General features: G+C 40.8%; 1 protein-coding gene across 1 annotated transcript in view; it reads right to left on the bottom strand.

Moving 5' to 3' along the window:
• CCDC192 (coiled-coil domain containing 192) overlaps positions 1 to 19,827 on the bottom strand; it is a 215,044-nt gene that overhangs the window by 57,480 nt on the left and 137,737 nt on the right. The window contains exon 6 of the mRNA XM_060094388.1: positions 7,946 to 8,078. Coding sequence (XP_059950371.1) covers positions 7,946 to 8,078 — 133 coding nt within the window. The remainder of the gene's footprint in view (positions 1 to 7,945; positions 8,079 to 19,827) is intronic.

Genomic DNA, 19,827 nt, shown 5'->3' with positions numbered 1-19,827 from the left:
TCTTACCCTTTGCTAATTATAAAATAAATAGATTTCCAGACTTTTTGCAAAGATAGAGCTTAAATATGCACTTTGAAAATGATAGGGAGAGAAAGAAGAGAAATTTTTTACTTTCCTCACAAGATAAAACTGATCTTCATCTCATGGCCATATTCTCCAAGTTTATGAGCTTTAACTAAAATAGATTAAAGGGGACAGTGAAAAGTATTTGGGGTTTTTTTTTGGCTTCTGTCCAGAAAATTTTCCCATCTTTTATCTGATAGTGTCCCCTAGCCCTTGACCTCTGGCACATGACCCAGGTGTGATAAAATCCCATTGCCTTGGCCATAGCAGTTGATCCAAGGGCGATGCAAGTAGAGTCAGTCAAATGGCTTCCTTGAGATTTCTGTATAGATTCTGTGAGAAAGAAGTTCTGTTCCCTTTAGTTGGGTACAAATTAAGTTTCTTTGGTTGAAAGTATTATAAGCCAATGCAGACTACTTTAAGCAAAAAAAGTTTATTGTAAGGATATGAGAAATCTCTCAGTGCTGAAGGAAAGCTTAACAACCTGACCTCATGAAGTCAGCCTCAAGAATATGGGTATCAAAATAGACAATTTCTTCAGGCAGCAGGGCCCAACCTTCGGAATGAATTAGCTCTAGCTTTTTTCTGCCCTCCCTCATTCAACTCAGGTCAAGATTCAAGTTCTAGAAAAAAAGCAAGTGTGATTGGCTCAGCTAGTCACAAGCCTTTACCTAGGTTAAGTAGGAAAGGGACACTGATTGACAGTCCCCCTGGACTGCAGTGAACAGGAGAGGCATAGTTCCCCAAAGGAAAACCATGTTTCTGTTACTAAAAGAAGGGGGAAGTAGTTCTAAGCAGGCAGAAACTGATGTTCACCAAAGATTGATAAGCCAGGGCAACCAGGGGACCTTTCCTGATCTGTGCCTGCAATAGCTCAAATGGGGCCAATAGGCAAAGAAGAGCCAAATGAGCAGTCCAGAAACCCTGCTCAGCCTCACTGCCAGCCTTAGCAGCTCATACATTTCTGTTTAAACCAGTTTCATTTTGGTTTCTGTCACTTGCAACCAACAAAGTCCTGAGTGAAGACTAGTTTTTTATTTATTTATTTATTTATTTATTTTTTGCAGTATGCGGGCCTCTCACTGTTGTGGCCTCCCCCGTTGCGGAGCACAGGCTCCGGACGCGCAGGCTCAGCGGCCATGGCTCACGGGCCCAGCCGCTCCGCGGCATATGGGATCCTCCCAGACCGGGGCACGAACCCGTATCCCCTGCATCGGCAGGCGGACTCTCAACCACTTGCGCCACCAGGGAGGCCCAAGACTAGTTTTTATGTGAGTTATTTTTAGGCCTAGAGGCCTCTGGAATGTCCTTTTGAAAATTAGACCCACCCTCAACTTGTACATATTGAATAAGTAACTTTTCTTGGGATCTTCTTGCAATAAGTCCCTAAGCTTTTCAGGGACTCCTGGAGGAGTTGTTTATCCTTGAGGGAACTTCTGAAATCAGTGAGAAGACTTTGGCTTTGGGGTTCTATTCCAGGAAACAGCTCTATTTCAGGAAGACTTCAGTGGACAAAGGAAGAGGCAACCTGGCAGGTAATCTCTGAATGAGACTAGGGATTATAAAGATAAATATAAACTATTTCTATGAGGTAAATACTACAACTCCTTAGGAACTTGTTATACTTAAAAAGCACACCTTATTCCTACATTCTCTCATTTTTCCTAATGTTAATTTCTGGTGTTTATTGGCCTAAATATAAAATATCCCACTGTGGAACAGTTTCTGTATCTAAGGATTCAGTAGGAGTGCCTAAAAGAAAACTCTTTTCTGCAAATGTAAGGATAATTATGTGGGTGGGAAAATCTCCACCTTTTGTTTCCCTGAGTTCTTGTCACTTTCCATCAAGGCAGTAACACAGTTGGCAGCAATAGGAAAGTCCAGGCTGCCTGTTTGTGCTTTGATCAAATGTCACACTGAGCTTCACGCAATCTGATGCCATGGGTGGTGAGCAGTGCTTTTGACAAAGTCCCAGCAGTTGAAACAGTGAGATCCCAGGGCCCTCCTTGTTACTTTCTTAGAAAACTCTAGGTAGACAGGTAAAAAAAAAAAATCTGTGTTCAATGGCAAAAGAAGGTTGTATGCAGAACTATTGGTCAAGAAATTGGTTCCTACTTTGAGGAATAGCAGCCTTTCCAAGAGCTGTGCTGAGAGACCGTAGAAGAGGAGAGGATGGCATTGTTTAAAAAACTAGACACAAATGGAGAACTATTCAAGACTAGCCTTACTCCAATAAATATTAACATGACCGCTCTCTAAAAGCTTGGAATTCTACCAAGGCAAGATTTTATTTAGGCCCAAAGCATTCTCATTAAAATACACTTGACAGGGCATTACATCTTTGTGAGGATTATTTTAATCACTGTTTTTTTTTTTTTTTTTTCCTAACTGAGATAAAATTCACATAACATAAAATTCACCATGTCGGGCTTCCCTGGTGGCGCAGTGGTTGAGAGTCCGCCTGCCGATGCAGGGGACGCGGGTTTGTGCCCCGGTCCGGGAGGATCCCACATGCCACGGAGTGGTTGGGCCCGTGAGCCATGGCCGCTGAGCCTGCATGTCTGGAGCCTGTGCTCCGCAACGGGAGAGGCCACAGCAGTGAGAGGCCCGCGTACCAAAAAAAAAAAAAAAAAAAAAAATTCACCATGTTAACCATTTTAAAGTGTGCAATTCAGTGGTCTTACTGTATTGACAATGTCTGTGCAAGTGTTGCCACTATCTTATTCCAGAACATTTTTATCACCCTCAAATCCCTGTTTTCTTTTTCTTTCTTTTTTTCTTTTTTTTTTTTTTTTTTTTTTTGCGGTGCACAGGCCTCTCACTGTTGTGGCCTCTCCCGTTGCGGAGTACAGGCTCCGGATGTGCAGACTCAGCGGCCATGGCTCACGGGCCCAGCCGCTCCGTGGCATGTGGGATCCTCCCGGACCGGGGCACGAACCCGCGTCCCCCGCATCGGCAGGCGGACTCTCAACCACTGCGCCACCAGGGAAGCCCGCCTGTTTTCTTAACATCTAGTTGCAGTAAGAGTTTTGATCCCAAGGAGGTTTGCAGGAGGAGAATAAAAAGAGGGAGAGAAGGTTTGGGCTGAGTGCCTGGGGATGGACATCATGATAAAAAGATACTCTTTAGAATGCTAGTTAGAGTTGGCTCTGGGGTTTTGGCAAAGAGATATATCTCCTGACTTTCATAATTGTGTAGGACAGCAAGTATGATTCTTAAAATTAATGGGATAGTGTTTAAAAAAAATTTTGTGCCACTGAAAAGTCAATCCTATTACAAGCCTCTCTCAAAAGTGTGTTTGGCTCTATTCAGACCATGAGCCCTGGGTAATGCCCTGGGATGTACCTGTACTACCTGGGAGAGTCTTCTTAATGAGAGTAAAACCAAGAGATGACTTAAAGTTAATATGGCTTTCAGTGGGACAATGGGAACTTGCCTGTGGGAACTAGATATATGTTATTTGATATACCAGCTGTGTATATAAAGAGAAAAGAATTAAAAGGAAAATAAAATCCAGAAGAGTGCATTCCCTTAGTATGCTAGCTTGAAGTCTATAAACCAGGTCCCGGATGTTCTGGTCAAAGATACAAGCTTTCATCTTAGCAGGTGACTTGATGCTCATGTGCCAACAGCAGGACTTAGTCACCAAGGTCCTTTACAAAGTAACTTTGTGCTCCAAAACCAAAGGGAGCAAAGATGGTTTTGAAATCTAACCTTAGGTTCCTGCCTACTAATGTTTACCAAAAGGTGGACTCAAGCTTTGAACGGGTATAATAGGCGTTTCACTGAATTCTGTGAGTGAATTAAACTGTGAGCACTTCAGGTGCAGGTTGTGGAGATGAGGCAAGGAATCTGCCCTGGGCCGTGATTATCTGTACAAAGTAAAATCAACAAACAAGGATAAGGCTGTAAGTAAGTTTCCTGCAGCGCCAGTTTTATAATAAATGTGTTTTTCTTTTTGGTTGAACTTTCCATTGACTAAAATCATTTATTTCCTTGGAGATAATTTAAGTACATAGCCAATGAAATAGTTTTTCTGTGTTTACATGTCAAAAAAAAAGCTTGGTAGCTCACTGTTTCCTCAATTTGAACATGCTTAAAAGTATTCCTAGTGGGCTTACCTGGTGGCGCAGTGGTTGAGAGTCTGCCTGCCGATGCAGGGGACACGGGTTCGTGCCCCGGTCCAGGAAGATCCCACATGCCGTGGAGCGGCTGGGCCCGTGAGCCATGGCCGCTGAGCCTGCACGTCCGGAGCCTGTGCTCTGCAACAGGAGGGGCCACAGCAGTGAGAGGCCCATGTACCGCAAAATTAAAAAAAAAAAAAGAAGAAGTATTCCTAGTATTCCAGGACATTCCTCTGATCAGAGGTTGAATGGCAACCTTATAAATAGTCTTACTTAGAAAATGAACCAAACAGGGGAAAACTGTGCACATTTGCATAAAAATAAATTCTAATTTATTTGGATCCATCTCTTTAATCTGTTTGTTATAACTATAGGCACTGGTGTGTAACTATAGCAGAGAAGTAGCTTCATGGTAATCCAGATAGCATGTCACTTAGAATCAACACTTTTTCCCCTCTTGCATTTTCAATTGTTACAATAAGATTGGCTTTCAGAGTAGGTGACCACACTGTCCCTTGATGGAGGCTGGAAGGGGTCTCCTTTCCCAAAATGGTTCACTCTCCATCTACTATGGGGTCTGAAGTTATACTGCTGGACATTTATTTCTTGGATCATGAAGGTCTTTTGTTCATCAAGAAGAATTTACTTAAAAAGTGCAAATATACATGGATGGGTGACTCATGAAGTATTTTATTATATTTTAACTTGATTACCAGCTGAAAGTGGATCGGACATGTTGATTTTGCCTCACTCTTTCTTTCCTGCAATGGGCTATCCCTTCCTTTAAGGAAGTATTCTTCTCCCAGTCCAGCTCTGTGCTTCTGGAAGCCACTAGTCACAACATCCTCCTTCCCCCCACTTATTTCCCTGTGCCCCTCCGCCCTGCAGCTGGTGCATGACCAGGCTTGTCCAACCATACTTCCCCACCCCTGGCTACAAAGATTGATTCATGGCCCTGGATGAGTACCCAACCCAAAACAGGACAGAGTATTTTCTTGTACTTCTTCTAACTGGAGCTGGTGGGAAAATGCTTTTTTTTCCTCTCTGGAGGAGAGATAAGGAGGGCAGCCCTTAATTAATTGTGGCCATGTGTCCAGACTCTCCTGACATCCCATTTGAGGGAATGAAAGTCTCAATACAGAGAGAAGCAGAGTGGAGAGACACAGGTGCCCTGATGGGATCTGAGACCCTGAATCTATGGGACTCTAAGGCTGACGGCATGCACTTTCTTAGTTTGCTTACACTTGTGCCAGTAAATCACCCTTTCTCCTTAAGCTATTATAACTGGGGGCATCTGCCATTAACAAAAAGATGTCTGAAAACCAAAAACAAGCATTTTATAAAAGGACACAGGACTAACTAGGGAAGGAGTGGTGTTCTGGTCAAGGACTGTGTGTGGGAGCTGGGTCAACCCTAATTGTCCAGTGGTTCAATGGGATTCATTGTGTGTTAAAGTTACCTACATCTTTTCAGACTTTACTTTCAAATCAATTGAGAGGTAGGGCAAGGTGACCAAAGTCTCTGAGAATGAGAGTTCATATTACTCTGGGGCCACAACGGCCTTGACAGTCTCCTGGGTTATTGAATGCAGGGTGAGGCTGCATGAGACCCATGGGAGAGTAAGATTGTGCAATATTTGGTTTAAGACCTTCCTGCTGTATGTCAGTCCACTGACTCAGATTCTCCACCAAATAAAAGAAGCAACACATGGGTTGACAAGGGAGTCCCTGCTTTCATCCATAATTGACCTTGGAGTACTTGACTTTATTTAAATTTATATCTGTTCATAATACATTAGGGTTTTTGTTTTGTTTTGTTTTTTTCCTGTACAGGTAGTTTTTTTTTCCCTTTTAAACAAAAATATAGAGAAAAAATGGACAAAGAAGCAAAGGTGGGATTTAATGTTTTCTAACATCCCTCCACAACCATTAGAGTCCTCGTTCCTCAGTACTATTTTAATTTTGACCCATCAAACTCTCAAAGGGACAAAATCATCATTAGATAGCAAATGATATTATTTTTGTCAAAAATGAGAGTAATGAGAAGTAGGTACCTTGCAATAAAATCTTTTTTTCCACTAGATTCAAAATACAGTTGAGAAGTTGAAAGCTTCTCTCAGGTGAGCTGGAGAACTTTCTCCAATGTGCCGTACAATCATCATCCGTTTCTTCTTATGCAACCAATTTGAAATATGGCCGTGATGCCTTAGAATAAAGACCTTTAAATGCATAATATTCTCTATTGGATTTTATTCTTTTAGGTTTCAAGGTGGTGAAAGCAAATTAAACTGTCTTTATGTTGTTCTGTGGAAAGAGAAAAGGCTGCATTTCAAAGTGATGGTGTTACATGCCATTTCAATCTCGGGAAAGTGCTATTCAAAATCGAAAATTAAAACCAAACTCATATTAAACAGTTCCCCATGTGGTCAGGATGCTGGGAGTGTCTCACTTTCTGCGGCCACCACGTCACCTACTTTCTCCTCCTTCACTATTTCCACATTCCTCCTCTTTTTTCATGATTACTTATGAGTAATAAAGGAAGCAGGAGTAAGAACAATTGCATGTTCCTGGCTTTACAAGAGTGCTGCACATCAAAGGATGACATTCATCCCAAGGAATCATAGTTTTGCAAGAGATCCACCAGGCAGAACGAGGTTTGCTATCGCTGCCACAGAGCAGAGAAATAGCCTCACTGCACCAGAGCTGCGCAGGCACCCTGGGGTGATTGCCCAGGTTGCCACACACATCTGTCCTGGGGCAAGGTAATAATCCACATCTCTAAGCCTGTGCTTCTTCTTGTGGAATCCGTAAAGGTACTTGCTTCAGAGGTTATTCTGAGAATTAAATGCACATGAAATACTGAGCAAAATGCCTGCCATGTAGTATTAAATGTGAACTCATATTATTGCTGATGATGACAGTCCGAGGGTTTTTCTCCCCCAGGTTTGTTATCATCTCTGAGAGAAAACTTTTTAAAAAATCCAAACCAGAGTGGCTATTAAATTTTTCTGAACCACCCAGATTTCATTCCCAACCAGGCTTCCCTGTTTGTTTCTAGCTCATTAGCCTATTGTTAAAACACAAATTTCTTTCCTTCCCCATGCCTGTCTTGGTGAGTCTATCGTCCCGTCTACACTTTTTTTTTTTTTTTTTTTTTTTTTTTTTTAACAGTACGCGGGCCTCTCACTGTTGTGGCCTCTCCCGTTGCGGAGCACAGGCTCCGGACGTGCAGGCTCAGCGGCCATGGCTCACGGGCCCAGCTGCTCCGCGGCATGTGGGATCTTCCCGGACCGGGGCACGAACCCGCGTCCCCTGCATCGGCAGGTGGACTCTCAACCACTGCGCCACCAGGGAAGCCCCCGTCTACACTTTTAGACAAGCCCCTCTCCTTGCCCCACTTCAGAGCCCCATCCCTGGGGGCCTGAGGTCTCCTCCTTGGGCCCTGCTCTTCCCTCACTGCCACCCAGCAAGACACTTATCAGACCTGTTTCAGTCCCCTCTTCAGTCTCAGAGACTCTTCTTTAAGGAACTGCTTATGCATCCCCTGCCTCTCACACGGTGAAATCACACCCAGCCTGGAGTTAGGAGTTTGCATGCTGTCTCTAATCATGCAGAATGGAGGTCGGGCCAGGCCAGCACACTGTTGACCCAGTGTGCTGTCTGGCATTGTGGCCTTGCTTTCTGCTTTGTTGCCAGGAAAGCTATATGCATCACCTACGACCAAGGGCCAGTGTGTGACTGTCACATGGTAATACTGACCTCTAGGGGCTGGCTTTCCTTCACATAGAGTCTTTATCTTCTCATTGAGTTCCAGGACTGTGATGGCAGCCTCTTGCTTAGCTGTTGCCAAATCAGTTTGTAGCTTTTCCAGTTTCCTTTGGTGCTTTAGTTTCTTAAAAAAAATAAGAGTTTCCGTCACTAGAGACAGATGCATCAAAGGAATAAAAAGAACTAATGATGTCTGAACAAACAGGGCCTTTGAAAGCTGGCTTAGATGAAATGCTCCCTGTTCATCTAGACTGAGTCCTGTCTGAGGTACATGTGCTCCTGTCAGAGCACTGGAATCACCAACAATAAAAGCTTACTCTCTGCATCATAGTATCTTTCACCCTATTGAATGGTTTTTATCTGGATCTGAGCCTTGTGTTTTGGCTGCTTATATATAGAGGCAATTAGAAAAGAACTCTAGTTGGCAGTCTGCATTTTACCATTGAAGTGCCAAAACCTAAAAACGTCTGATTTTTTTTCCAGTCTGTAAGTAGACTCACATGAAATAATCACCGCCTTGATTCTGTCATTTTTGCCCTAACACCATAATGGTTCGCATTCAAACAAACTCTAAAACATGTGATGCTACCATGAAATGCTGATGTTTATAAATATTTACTATGGTATCTATTTAGAGAAAGTGGTCAGTGGTAAGAGGGTTTTCAAGCAATTGAAATAGCAAGGACAGGAATTCCTTGCTATAAAATAATCTGATTTATGACATTGAGACCTTTGAAGGAACTACATTAAGAAGTTGTTACATAACCAAAGGATTCCCATTGAAACTATATGACTAGAAAGCTCCATTTATGGTTCTCACGATGGATTTGATTTATCAAACTTGGATTTCTCTGCAACTACAGAGAAGCTGTCTGTTGTGAAAAGTGCTGCGTTTGCAGTTTTGTGTTGCTGCCTTTCCACTGAAGAGCTCACCTTGCCAAGTCTTTGTGGGCTGGTAATTAGGAAGCCCAGAAAATAAACGACTAACATTTCTTATCAGATATAAATCTTGAGATAAGGAAAGGAATAGTTTTTGCTCACCAGGGAAGATGGTGTTCCCCAGTCTTTAAAAAGAGTAGACTCAGGTAGCAGGGAATCACTCCCTGTTTTGAGAGTAAAGCCAATAAAATCAGTTTATCAAAGATGGGATTAGATAGTCACAGACTTCTCATTTTAAAGACAGCAAGACAGGACTTCATGAAAGCTTAATTAATGGCATATGCCCAGATAAAAGAAAATGCATTATTCAAAGGAGAATGGTGGTCATGGAACTTCATTAATGAGCGTTAGAGGGGTGGAAGTGGGCAGAATTTACTCAGCCCGTCCAGGTGAGAGGCGCCCTGAGCCACAGACGTTCTGCTAGAGGGGCAGTTAGCATTCATGTGCTCATTTTATCATTGTACTAATTATGAAGCACCCCTTTGGTGTTAGACACCGTGCTGGCCAGCTGTTAAAACAGTGCTGATAAGATCTCTGCTCCATGTCACTAAGACCTTCTTACTCACTGTCTTTCTCTGTGTCTCTCTCTGTTCACCTAAACCCTTCACAATTTGGCCTGTCATGCAGTTGAGTTCAGGGAGAGACTGCGCTGATGAAGAGATGCAGGTGCCTAAGTATTTGGTAGCTGTGTTTCTCACAGTAAATTAAATTGGCTTGCTAATCTGTACTTCTCTCTCTTGTAAATTGGTTTGCATTAGCTTGTTCATGCAGACCTCCTCTATCCCAGGTCTATGGCGATCACACCTGTGAGGGGCCTTTCCTGATGCTGCTTCAAGACGGCTCCATGCTCAGATTTTTCACACTTTGCTTTTACCACTTAGAACATTGGGGATGGAAAGCAGGAGGAAGGATGTAGAAACGAAAATTGAGAAAGTGGAGGGAATGAGGGAAAGGATGGCAAGAGGGATTCAGAACAGAGTGCTAATGAAAAGTATCAAAAAAAGAACTGATAATGATATACAGGCTGAAGTGTCAGGGATTTGGTGTACTGATGAGCACGATTTACACTGAAACGTGTAGGAAGGTAAGACGGGTTGATGGATGGATAGAGAAACTGATAGATACGTGATAAACTGAAGATAGCAAAGTGTCAATTGTAGTGTCTAGCTATGAAGGATATAGGTGTTTACTATAAAATTATGTCAACTTTTCTGTATGTGGAATTTTACGTGATAAAATTTTGGGAGGAGAAAGAACTAAGGATTTAGTTTCCTTACATTGTCCCTCCCTTAATTCTTTTTTTTTTTTAGTTTCTGCTTTATAACAAAGTGAATCAGTCATACATATACATCTGTTCCCACATCCCTTCCCTCATGCATCTCCCTCCCTCCCACCCTCCCCACCTCCCTTAATTCTTAATAGGTGGTATTCAAATTCTGAAAACGTGTCACATCTATTCATATGCAGGTAAATATTCTTCCAGAAACTTTTCTCAGAGTAGACATTGATACTAAGTAAACAAAGAAAAAATAAATGCAAGTTGGTGAGAATTGTTGGCTGATCCCTAGGAGCTGGCATGGTGTCATTAAGTAAAACTCTTAACGAGCTACATTTCCATCCTGACGGGATGACTTAAGGTATAGTGCACAGGAACTCAGTGGAAAGATATAGCGCTCCTCGGTATCATTTAAAATTTTCAGCTTTTCAGTTAAAAAGACAACTCTTTTAAAAAATTCCCATTTCCAAACCACCTTTTTGTCTTCCTCTTATTGTTATTGTTTTTTGTCTCTTATTATTGTTATAATATTTGTCTATTTGCCTTATGATCTGAGAAAGAAGCTGAGGATATTTAGTTTGGAGAAGACAGTATATAGGGGAGTTATGACAGTTGACTTCAGTTATCTAAGGGGTAGTCAAGAGGAGAGGAAGTTGAGTCAAACAGTATTGTTCCAGAGATAGCATGAGAAACAATGTGGAGGAAACACAAGGAGGCAGATTGTGGCACAGCATGAGAAAGCACCCTCCAGCAGTTAGAGCTTGAATCCATAACAAGATAGGATGAGTCCTGGCAAAGACCTCCTGCTCTGGGCAGACTCAGGCACAGCCTGCCTGGGTAGACATCTTCAGGCAGGCCCAGAGTAACCTCTGGGACCTGGGTCAAGAAGTAACTGGAGGTCTGGCTTACCCCCAACTCCTTCCACCCCTAGCCCTCCAGGGACACAGCACGTGCATGAATGGACACCTCAGCCCTCATAGTCTCTAAGGTGGATACAGCTGTCAGAGATACTTTAGAGATAATTCTGGTATTTGTGAGATGTTGGGCAAGAAGGCCAAGAAGGCCTGTGGGTCCCTCAGAATTCAAGAATAATGTGACTCAAAATGTATAAACTTTCTTATTCAGCTGTAAGAGAAAGGGGAGGGGAAATTTAAATTTAAATTTAAAGTTGAATAGAGGACCTAGATTGGTTGCTTAAGATTTCTGTTTGGACTTTTTGGTTATTCATATAAAGTTTAAAACAGTTTAACAGCATTGTCTTTTTTTCTTTTTTAAATTTTCTCCAGACAGAACTACTGTATGCTATTAATTCATAGCTTTAACCAAGTCCTTTGGGCATTTCTAAAAATTCAGTTTGCCAGCATGTTTTTTTATTAGTCATAGACATCAAATGATTTCAGTAACAATAATATTTTCCTTTGCTTTTTTGGCATTCTCTAGCCAGGCAACCCAAGTGTTGTACTTGAATCTGATGGAGTCTGTTATGGTCTCCCTAGTAAGCAGGAGCTCCCCTCAGTGATTACTGAAAGGATAGGAAGGATTTATAGCTTAGAGGTAAATTCCTATTACCTTGCTCTTTTCCTACTTCTCCTACAGGGTGGACAGAGGGAGGAAATCATGTATTTGTGCAGTGTTTTGAAAAGGAAATATTTATCCGTATCACATTGTTGAATAGCTTGCATTATACCAAGTCAGTGGGAATTAGGAATAATCAGGCAACTATTTATAGAAGACTTTCAACACAGATTTGCCAGCACTGTTTAAAATTTCTTGGTCTTTCTACACACTTTGAATCATGGTCTCGGACTCTAAAACTGGGCTTTGTCAATTATTGGCCGTGAGAAATTAGGCCAGACGCATGACATCTTCAGGCTCTAGATCCCATTTCATAGAGTTGGTGGGGATTAAATGACATAACACATAAATGACAGTACCCAATGCTGTATTTGCAATGTAGTGGGTATGTCTTTCTGGTTTTTGTCATTATTCCTTGAAACACATCAGGGAAATTCTAAACTGGCCACTAAAACACTAAAGTATCTTCTCTACAGATGATTGTCACACTTTACAGAAAATAAAATTTATACTTCATTGAAAGCAAAATTTTGTCTTTTCTTCCTTCTTTTCCTCCTCCGTTTTCTTCTTCTAAATTACATTTTCTGCCTGATTGCATTGATCTCCTCCTTACTTTGTATGGGGAGACAAAACTTAATGTCCTGAAACAGACATGCAAATAGCCTTGATCCAATCTCCTGCCAGAGCTGGCCTGATGCCTAGGCAAAGTAGGTGGCTGCCTTCCTGGAATGGTATGAGGAGTGCTCTAAGGCCCTGCCTCTTGCTTCCTGTGGAATCTCTGTCTTGGGCCTGCCAGAGCACAGCTTCTTCCCATTTTGTCTGAAATCTACCCCATTCAGCCCACTCTCATTCACTTAGAAAGCATATATAACAGGTAGGTTTTGTCTCCAGAGGACTGCTGATAAAATGCTCACTACCAAGGACATATAAGAGAATGGCTTGAATACAGAAGGTATAGCTAGTTTTCTCCTTTCATTTCTCTTCTAACAACCCATCATTAATAGTGAAACTATTAAAAGTGAGAGCAGCATTTGGATAAAACTTGGCTTAAAAAATCAGTTTCACATCTGTTGTTTTGTTTTATGTTTATACTGCCTCAGGTGAATATTTTAAAAGTCCAGGGATGATGAATATGTTCCATGGATGTTTTTTAGTGCTCTATGGCAAGCCTTTGTTGTGGGGATCCCTTCACACCAGGTTGCACCTGTGGCTTCATCATCCTTAACCTGCACTCCCAATAGCCACTGCTCATTGATGAAACCTAATTGTCATCTATGTTAGCCTCTCTATTTTGCAGAGGAGAGAGCTGAGGTCCCAGAGAGCTTGAGTAGATCTAATCATGGCGTCTAGTAAGGAAGTAGCTAAATTGACTTGAATCAAGGTCTTTCAATTCCAGATGCTGATTTTTATTTTCAATGGTAACATGAGGCTTCACTAATCAATAGCACCATTATTTTGTTAGGTTCGTAAAGGTAACCTTGGATAGTTACAGAGTGAGTACAAGTAGAAAGTCAGTATAACAGAGTTGGTTATAAAAGAGTAGTATTGAAGTATGATTTTTTATAGCATGGGTGGTTGTGATAGGCAGGCAGCCTTCCCTTAAAGCCCTCTTTTAACAGGAAGTACTGGACTCAGGTCATTCTATATGATACATATGAGGGTTATATTTGATAGAAAGAATAATTTTTAGGTAATTGAGATCCTGCTAACTTCAACAAAATAAGCTGCACCAATATCTACCGACCAACTTGCTTTCACATAGCATCAGAATATCTGTACTCAAACAAATCCATTTCTGAGCTTAACGGGTACTGCTTGTACGTTCTTTCTTTATGTGAGTGTAACACTGCCTCGACATTCTTACCCAGTAAACATGAATCAGGCTGACAACCGAGATTTTTTTTTTAACTTCTTTATTGGAGTATAATTGCTTTACAATGGTTGCAGCCGAGATTTTTGAGAAAGAACCTACAGTGCAATAAATAGGTTTTTATATTATTAGCTGAGCACAGCACAGAACAAAATAGAGTGTTCAATGGGTCTTGTGAAAAGAAAACGTAGCCAGTGCTTGCTAAAGCCAAATCTACTTTTTGGGCTTACCATCTCAAATCACACCCTGAGAATGGCGGGAGACATGCACCTGAGTGCACCTAAGTCACACACTTAACAGAGCCTGCTAGGAAGCCTGTTTTTCGGTCTAACCCTCTCTGGTGACAGAGAAAGCCCAAAGGGCCAAAGATGTATGTGAAGCAATTTCAGCTTCTCAGCCCCACCTCTACAGGTGTTGGTAACATAGGCAAACATCCATAATGGAAGAGCACAGAAATCAGAGGACAGAATACACAGGTGGTGGAAAAGAATTCCTATATCTGCCTTATGACAGGGCGGCTCATCTCCAACATGGTTATAAAAATAATGAAGAGCTTTTTTCCTGCAATGACTTTATTACTGGGCAAGTAGTTGTTTTGTTTTTCTGTGCTCAGCACTCTTTTTGAACTTGACTAAGGCTGCCTTCTGGGAAAAAATTTGTAGCTATTGGCCAGCTGTGACTTAACTTGAATCATAAAGCACAAGCATGTGTTCGGGGACTGAAAAATTAAGATCCTGAAGCACCAAGTTGCTTAAATCGCCTTGAAGGGTTTTTCTGTGTGATAAAGAACCTAATTAAGTTAACCTTCCCAAGAAATATCCCTCTCCTTCAGAAACACCACTCTTCCCTAAGAGCAGTGAAATTATAGGGGTTATTGGCTTAGTGAGGACAGGAGCTGGTCTCAAAACAACTTAACAAATCATAAGGAAATCTAAGTAGAGGAGATGAAAATTATCATAGGAGAAATGATTCTCATATAGCATGAAATAGCTTTGTACAGTGTTTAAGAGAAACTAGAGAAAGCAGCAAAGTAGGAAGTTCTCTGTGATGTGTATTACTTTCCCATGAAATACAATGCTTTAAAAAAAACTGCTGCTTTCTTAATGCAAAATTGAAACAATTTTACAGCAGAAATTTTTAAGTTTAAGGTGAAACGGATCTGATCTCATATAAACATATTTATGATGTTAAAAGTAAGACACTGAGTGTATGGGTGAATGTTTTGTAAATTGCTGAGTGGCATTGTATTAATTAATATTGATAGTGATATTATTATTTTAGGATCTCTATTCTTTATAAGTAGAACTTCTGAGATGGTGGTTCTTGGCAATGAATTATTGAGCAAAGGGCTTTACAGTGTTATCTATTAGTCAAGTATTCTATAGGTGCAATTAAATGAGCAGTTTGTCCATTCTTTAATTTTTCAATTCCTTTAATCTGGTATATATCTGGAAATAAAAATAATTTCATAAGAGGCAAGAATCTCAAGTCAAGTGTCTCCCTAAGAAAATTTAAAGTTTCCAGTCAGGTTCATTGCAAGCCATGTTTGACAGTTAATTTAACTAAAGACATTTAAATGCATATGGAGAAATCACCAGGAATTAAAGCATCCAGCTTGACTCCTAGCTCAAGATGTGGTTTGTCTTTTTAACTCTTTTACTTGAAAGGGAGGATTCACTTGAATATTAAACTAATCTGACAATATAAATTCAAGTGAGGAGGATAAATTGCTGAAGCAGATATTGGGAAGTGACAACAGAATCAACGATACATAGTTCACATACATTGAGACCAACTACTTTTATCTAAAACCTCAGACGGTGTTTAACAGTTCAGTTATTATTGCTTCCTAAACATTCTCTTTTCTTTTTTTTTTTTTTTTTTTTTTTTCTTTTTGCAGTATGCGGGCCTCTCACTGTTGTGGCCTCTCCCGTTGCGGAGCACAGGCTCCGGATGCGCAGGCCCAGCGGCCATGGCTCACGGGCCCAGCCGCTCCGCGGCATATGGGATCCTCCCAGACCGGGGCACGAACCCGTATCCCCTGCATCGGCAGGCGGACTCTTAACCACTGCGCCACCAGGGAGGCCCAACATTCTCTTTTCTTGATTTTCCTCTTCTCAGTTTCTTCTCAGCTATCCACTGTAATAAATAGGAAGTCATATTGTAAAAAAAAAAACTCAGAGGGGATATCAAGTGCCACTAAAACTGTGTCCTGGCCTTCAGTTAGAAAAATCGAATTCTTCAAAGGTGCTACAGGAACAAAGCAAACAGTTGATGTTCAAATAAATTACAAATATACAGTCTTGATGACTGTAGATATAACCCAATGATCAAAACTGAACTGCTTTAGGGTTCATTTGTCCAAGTGCTGCAAGGCAAGGTCACTTTGGGAGTCTCACTGCAAAGACATTTTGTAGTCCCCTCCCCAATTCTGTTCACATTCCTGATACCTTATGAATGTGTACTGATGATGCATGTGTGATAGATGACATTTTATCTAGTATTGGTGACACTGTAGTCTGTGTCCATTTGATGACAAGAAAACCATGTTTCCAATACTGCAACAACATTTTTCTTTGCTTTTCTAAAACCTTTCAATCTGGTGATCATTAGCTTAGTCTCTCCCATACGGCTTTCTTGCAGTTTCTGTTCTTGACCACTGGGGAAACCTGTACCATAAACCTTTAAAGATGACCCAAGAAATAGCAGTGGTTTGCCACACCTGAAAACTTCCATACTAAAAGGTGTCAGTCCTGCTCTGTGAAGGTGGCTGAACATTTGGGGAAACATTAAGCAACATTTACAACCTAAATTCAGTTTCACTCCTCATAATCCAGCTATGATTTTAGTTAAAATTTTTGGGTCTTTTGTGTGTGTGTGTGTGTCTGTGTGTGTGTGTGTGTGCGATTTAACCCAGGAGCCTTTTTTTTTTAACATGTTTATTGGAGTATAATTGCTTTACAATGGTGTGTTAGGTTCTGCTGTAAAACAAAGTGAATCAGCTATACTTATATATATATCCCCATATCTCCTCCCTCTTGTGTCTCCATTCCACCCTCCCTATCCCAGGAGGGATAGTTGGCCACAAAGCACTGTTGGCCACAAAGCACTGAGTTGATCTCCCTGTGCTATGCAGCTGCTTCCCACTAGCTATCTGTTTTACACTTGGTAGTGTATATATGTCCATGCCACTCTCTCACTGCATCCCAGCTTACACTTTCCCCTCCCTGTGTCCTCAAGTCCATTCTCTACATCTGTGTCTTTATTCCTGTCCTGCCCCTAGGCTCTTCAGAACCATTTTTTTTTCTTTTTTAGATTCCATATATATGTGTTAGCATACAGGATTTGTTTTTTTCTTTCTGACTTACTTCACTCTGTAAGACAGTCTCTAGGTCCATCCACCCCTCTACAAATAACTCAATTTCGTTTCTTTTTATGGCTGAGCAATATTCCATTGTATAAATGTGCCACATCTTCTTTATCCATTCATCTGTTGATGGACACTTAGGTTGCTGCCATGTCCTGGCTATTGTAAATAGTGCTGCAATGAACATTGTGGTACATGACTCTTTTTGAATTATGGTTTTCTCATGGTATATGCCCAGTAGTGGGATTGCTGGGTCATATGGCAGTTATATTTTTAGTTTTGTAAGCAACCTTAATACTGTTCTCCATAGTGGCTGTATCAATTTACATACCCACCAGCAGTGCAAGAGGGTTCCCTTTTCTCCACACCCTCTCCAGCATTTACTGTTTGTAGACTTTTTGATGATGGCCATTCTGATTGGTGTGAGGTGATACCTCATTGCAGTTTTGATTTGTATTTCTCTACTGATTGGTGATGTTGAACATCCTTTCATGTGTCTGTTGGCAATCTGTGTATCTTCTTTGGAAAAATGTTTGTTTATGTCTTATGCCCATTTTTGGATTGGGTTGTTTCTTTTTAATATTGAACTGCATGAGCTGCTTGTATATTTTGGAGAATAATCCTTTGTCAGTTGCTTCGTTTGCAAATATTTTCTCCCATTCTGAGGGTTGTCTTTTCATCTTGCTTATGGTTTCCTTTGCTGTGCAAAAGCTTTCAAGTTTCATTAGATGACATTTCTTAATATTTGGTTTTATTTCCATTTCTCTAGGAGGTGGGTCAAAAAGGATCTTGCTGTGATTTATGTCATAGAGTGTTCTGCCTGTTTTCCTCTAAGGGTTTTATAGTGTCTTGCCTTACATTTAGGTCTTTAATCCATTTTGAGTTTATTTTTGTGTATGGTGTTATGGAGTGTTCTAATTTCATTCTTTTACATGTAACTGTCCAGTTTTCCCAGAACCACTTATTGAAGAGGATGTCTTTTCTCCATTGAATATTCTTGCCTCCTTTTTCAAAGCTAAGGTGACCATAGTTGCATGGGTTTATCTCTGGGCTTTCTATCCTGTTCCATTGATCTATATTTCTGTTTTTGTGCCAGTACCATGTCATTTAAAGCTTGTGTTTCCTTATTTATTTTCATGTTAGATGATCTGTCCATTGGTGAAAGTGGGGTGTTAAAGTCCCCTATTATGATTGTGTTACTGTTGATTCCCCCTTTTATGGCTGTTAGCATTTGCCTAATGTAGTGAGGTGCTTCTATGTTGGGTGCATAAATATTTACAATTGTTATATCTCCTTCTTGGAGTGATCCCTTGACCATTATGCAGTGTCCTTCTTTGTCACTTGTAATAGTCTTTATTTTAAAGTCTATTTTGTCTGATATGAGAATTGCTACTCCAGCTTTCTTTTGATTTCCATTTGCATAGAATAGCTTTTTCCATCCCATCAGTCTGTATGTGTCCCTAGGTCTGAAGCGGGTCTCTTGAATACAGCATATATACGGTCTTATTTTTGTATCCATTCAGCCAGCCTTTGTCTTTTGGTTGGAGCATTTAATCCATTTACATTTAAGGTAATTATTGATATGTATGTCCCTATTACCATTTTCTTGATTGTTTTGGGTTTGTTTTTGTATATCTTTTCCTTCACTTGTGTTTCCTGGCTAGAGAATATCCTTTAGCATTTGTTATGAAGCTGGTTTGGTGGTGCTGACTTTTCTTACCTTTTTCTTGTCTGTCAAGGTTTCAGTTTCTCCATTGCATCTGAATGAGATCCTTGTAGGGTAATCTTGGTTGTAGGCTTTTCCTTTTCATCCCTTTAAATAGTCCTGCCACTCCCTCTGACTTGCAGAGTTTCTGTTGAGAAATCAGCTGTTAACCTTATGGGGATTCCCTTGTTTGTTATTTGTTGCTTTTCCCTTGCTGCTTTTAATATTTTTTCTTTGTATTTAATTTTTGATAGTTTGATTAATATGTGTCTTGGTGTGTTTCTCCTTGGATTTATCCTGTATGGGACTCTCTGCACTTTCTGGACTTGATTGACTATTTCCTTTCCCATATTATGGAATTTTTCAGCTATAACCTCTTCAAATATTTTCTCAGTCCCTTTCTTTTTCTCTTCTTCTTCTGGGACCCCTATAATTCGAGTGTTGGTGCATTTAATGTTGTCCCAGGAGTCTCTGAGACTGTCCTCAATTCTTTTCATTCTCTTTTCTTTATTCTGCTCTGTGGTAGTTTTTTCCACTATTTTGTCTTCCAGATCACTTATCCATTCTTCTGCCTCATTTTTTCTGCTATTGATTCCTTCTAGAGAATTTTAAATTTCATTTATGTGCTGTTCATCATTGTTTGTTTGCTCTTTAGTTCTCTAGGTCCTTGTTAAATGTTTCTTGTAATTTCTCCATTCTATTTCCAAGATTTTGGGTCATATTTACTGTCATTACTCTGAATTCTTTTTCAGGTAGACTGCCTATTTCCTCTTCACTTGTTTGGTCTGTTGGGTTTTTACTTTGCTCCTTCATCTGCTACATATTTCTCTGTCTTCTCATTTTGCTTAACTTACTGTGTTTGGGTTCTCCTTTTCGCAGGCTGCAGGTTCATAGTTCCCGTTGTTTTTGGTGTCTGCCCCCAGTGGCTAAGGTTTGTTCAGTGGGTTGTGTAGGCTTCTTGGTGGAGGGGACTTGTGCCTGTGTTTTGGTGGATGAGGCTGGATCTTGTCTTTCTGGTGGGCGGGACCTCGTCCGGTGGTGTGTTTTGGGGTGTCTGTGAACTTATTATGATTTTAGCTTCTCTGCTAATGGGTGGGGCTGTGTTCCTGTCTTGCTAGTTGTTTGGCATAGGGTGTCCAGC

Source organism: Mesoplodon densirostris, chromosome 3 (assembly GCF_025265405.1).
Source record: "Mesoplodon densirostris isolate mMesDen1 chromosome 3, mMesDen1 primary haplotype, whole genome shotgun sequence".
In the NCBI taxonomy this organism is placed as follows: domain Eukaryota; kingdom Metazoa; phylum Chordata; class Mammalia; order Artiodactyla; family Ziphiidae; genus Mesoplodon; species Mesoplodon densirostris.
The sequence above is the reverse complement of the archived record's forward strand: the minus strand, read 5'-3'. Positions and strand labels throughout refer to the sequence as shown.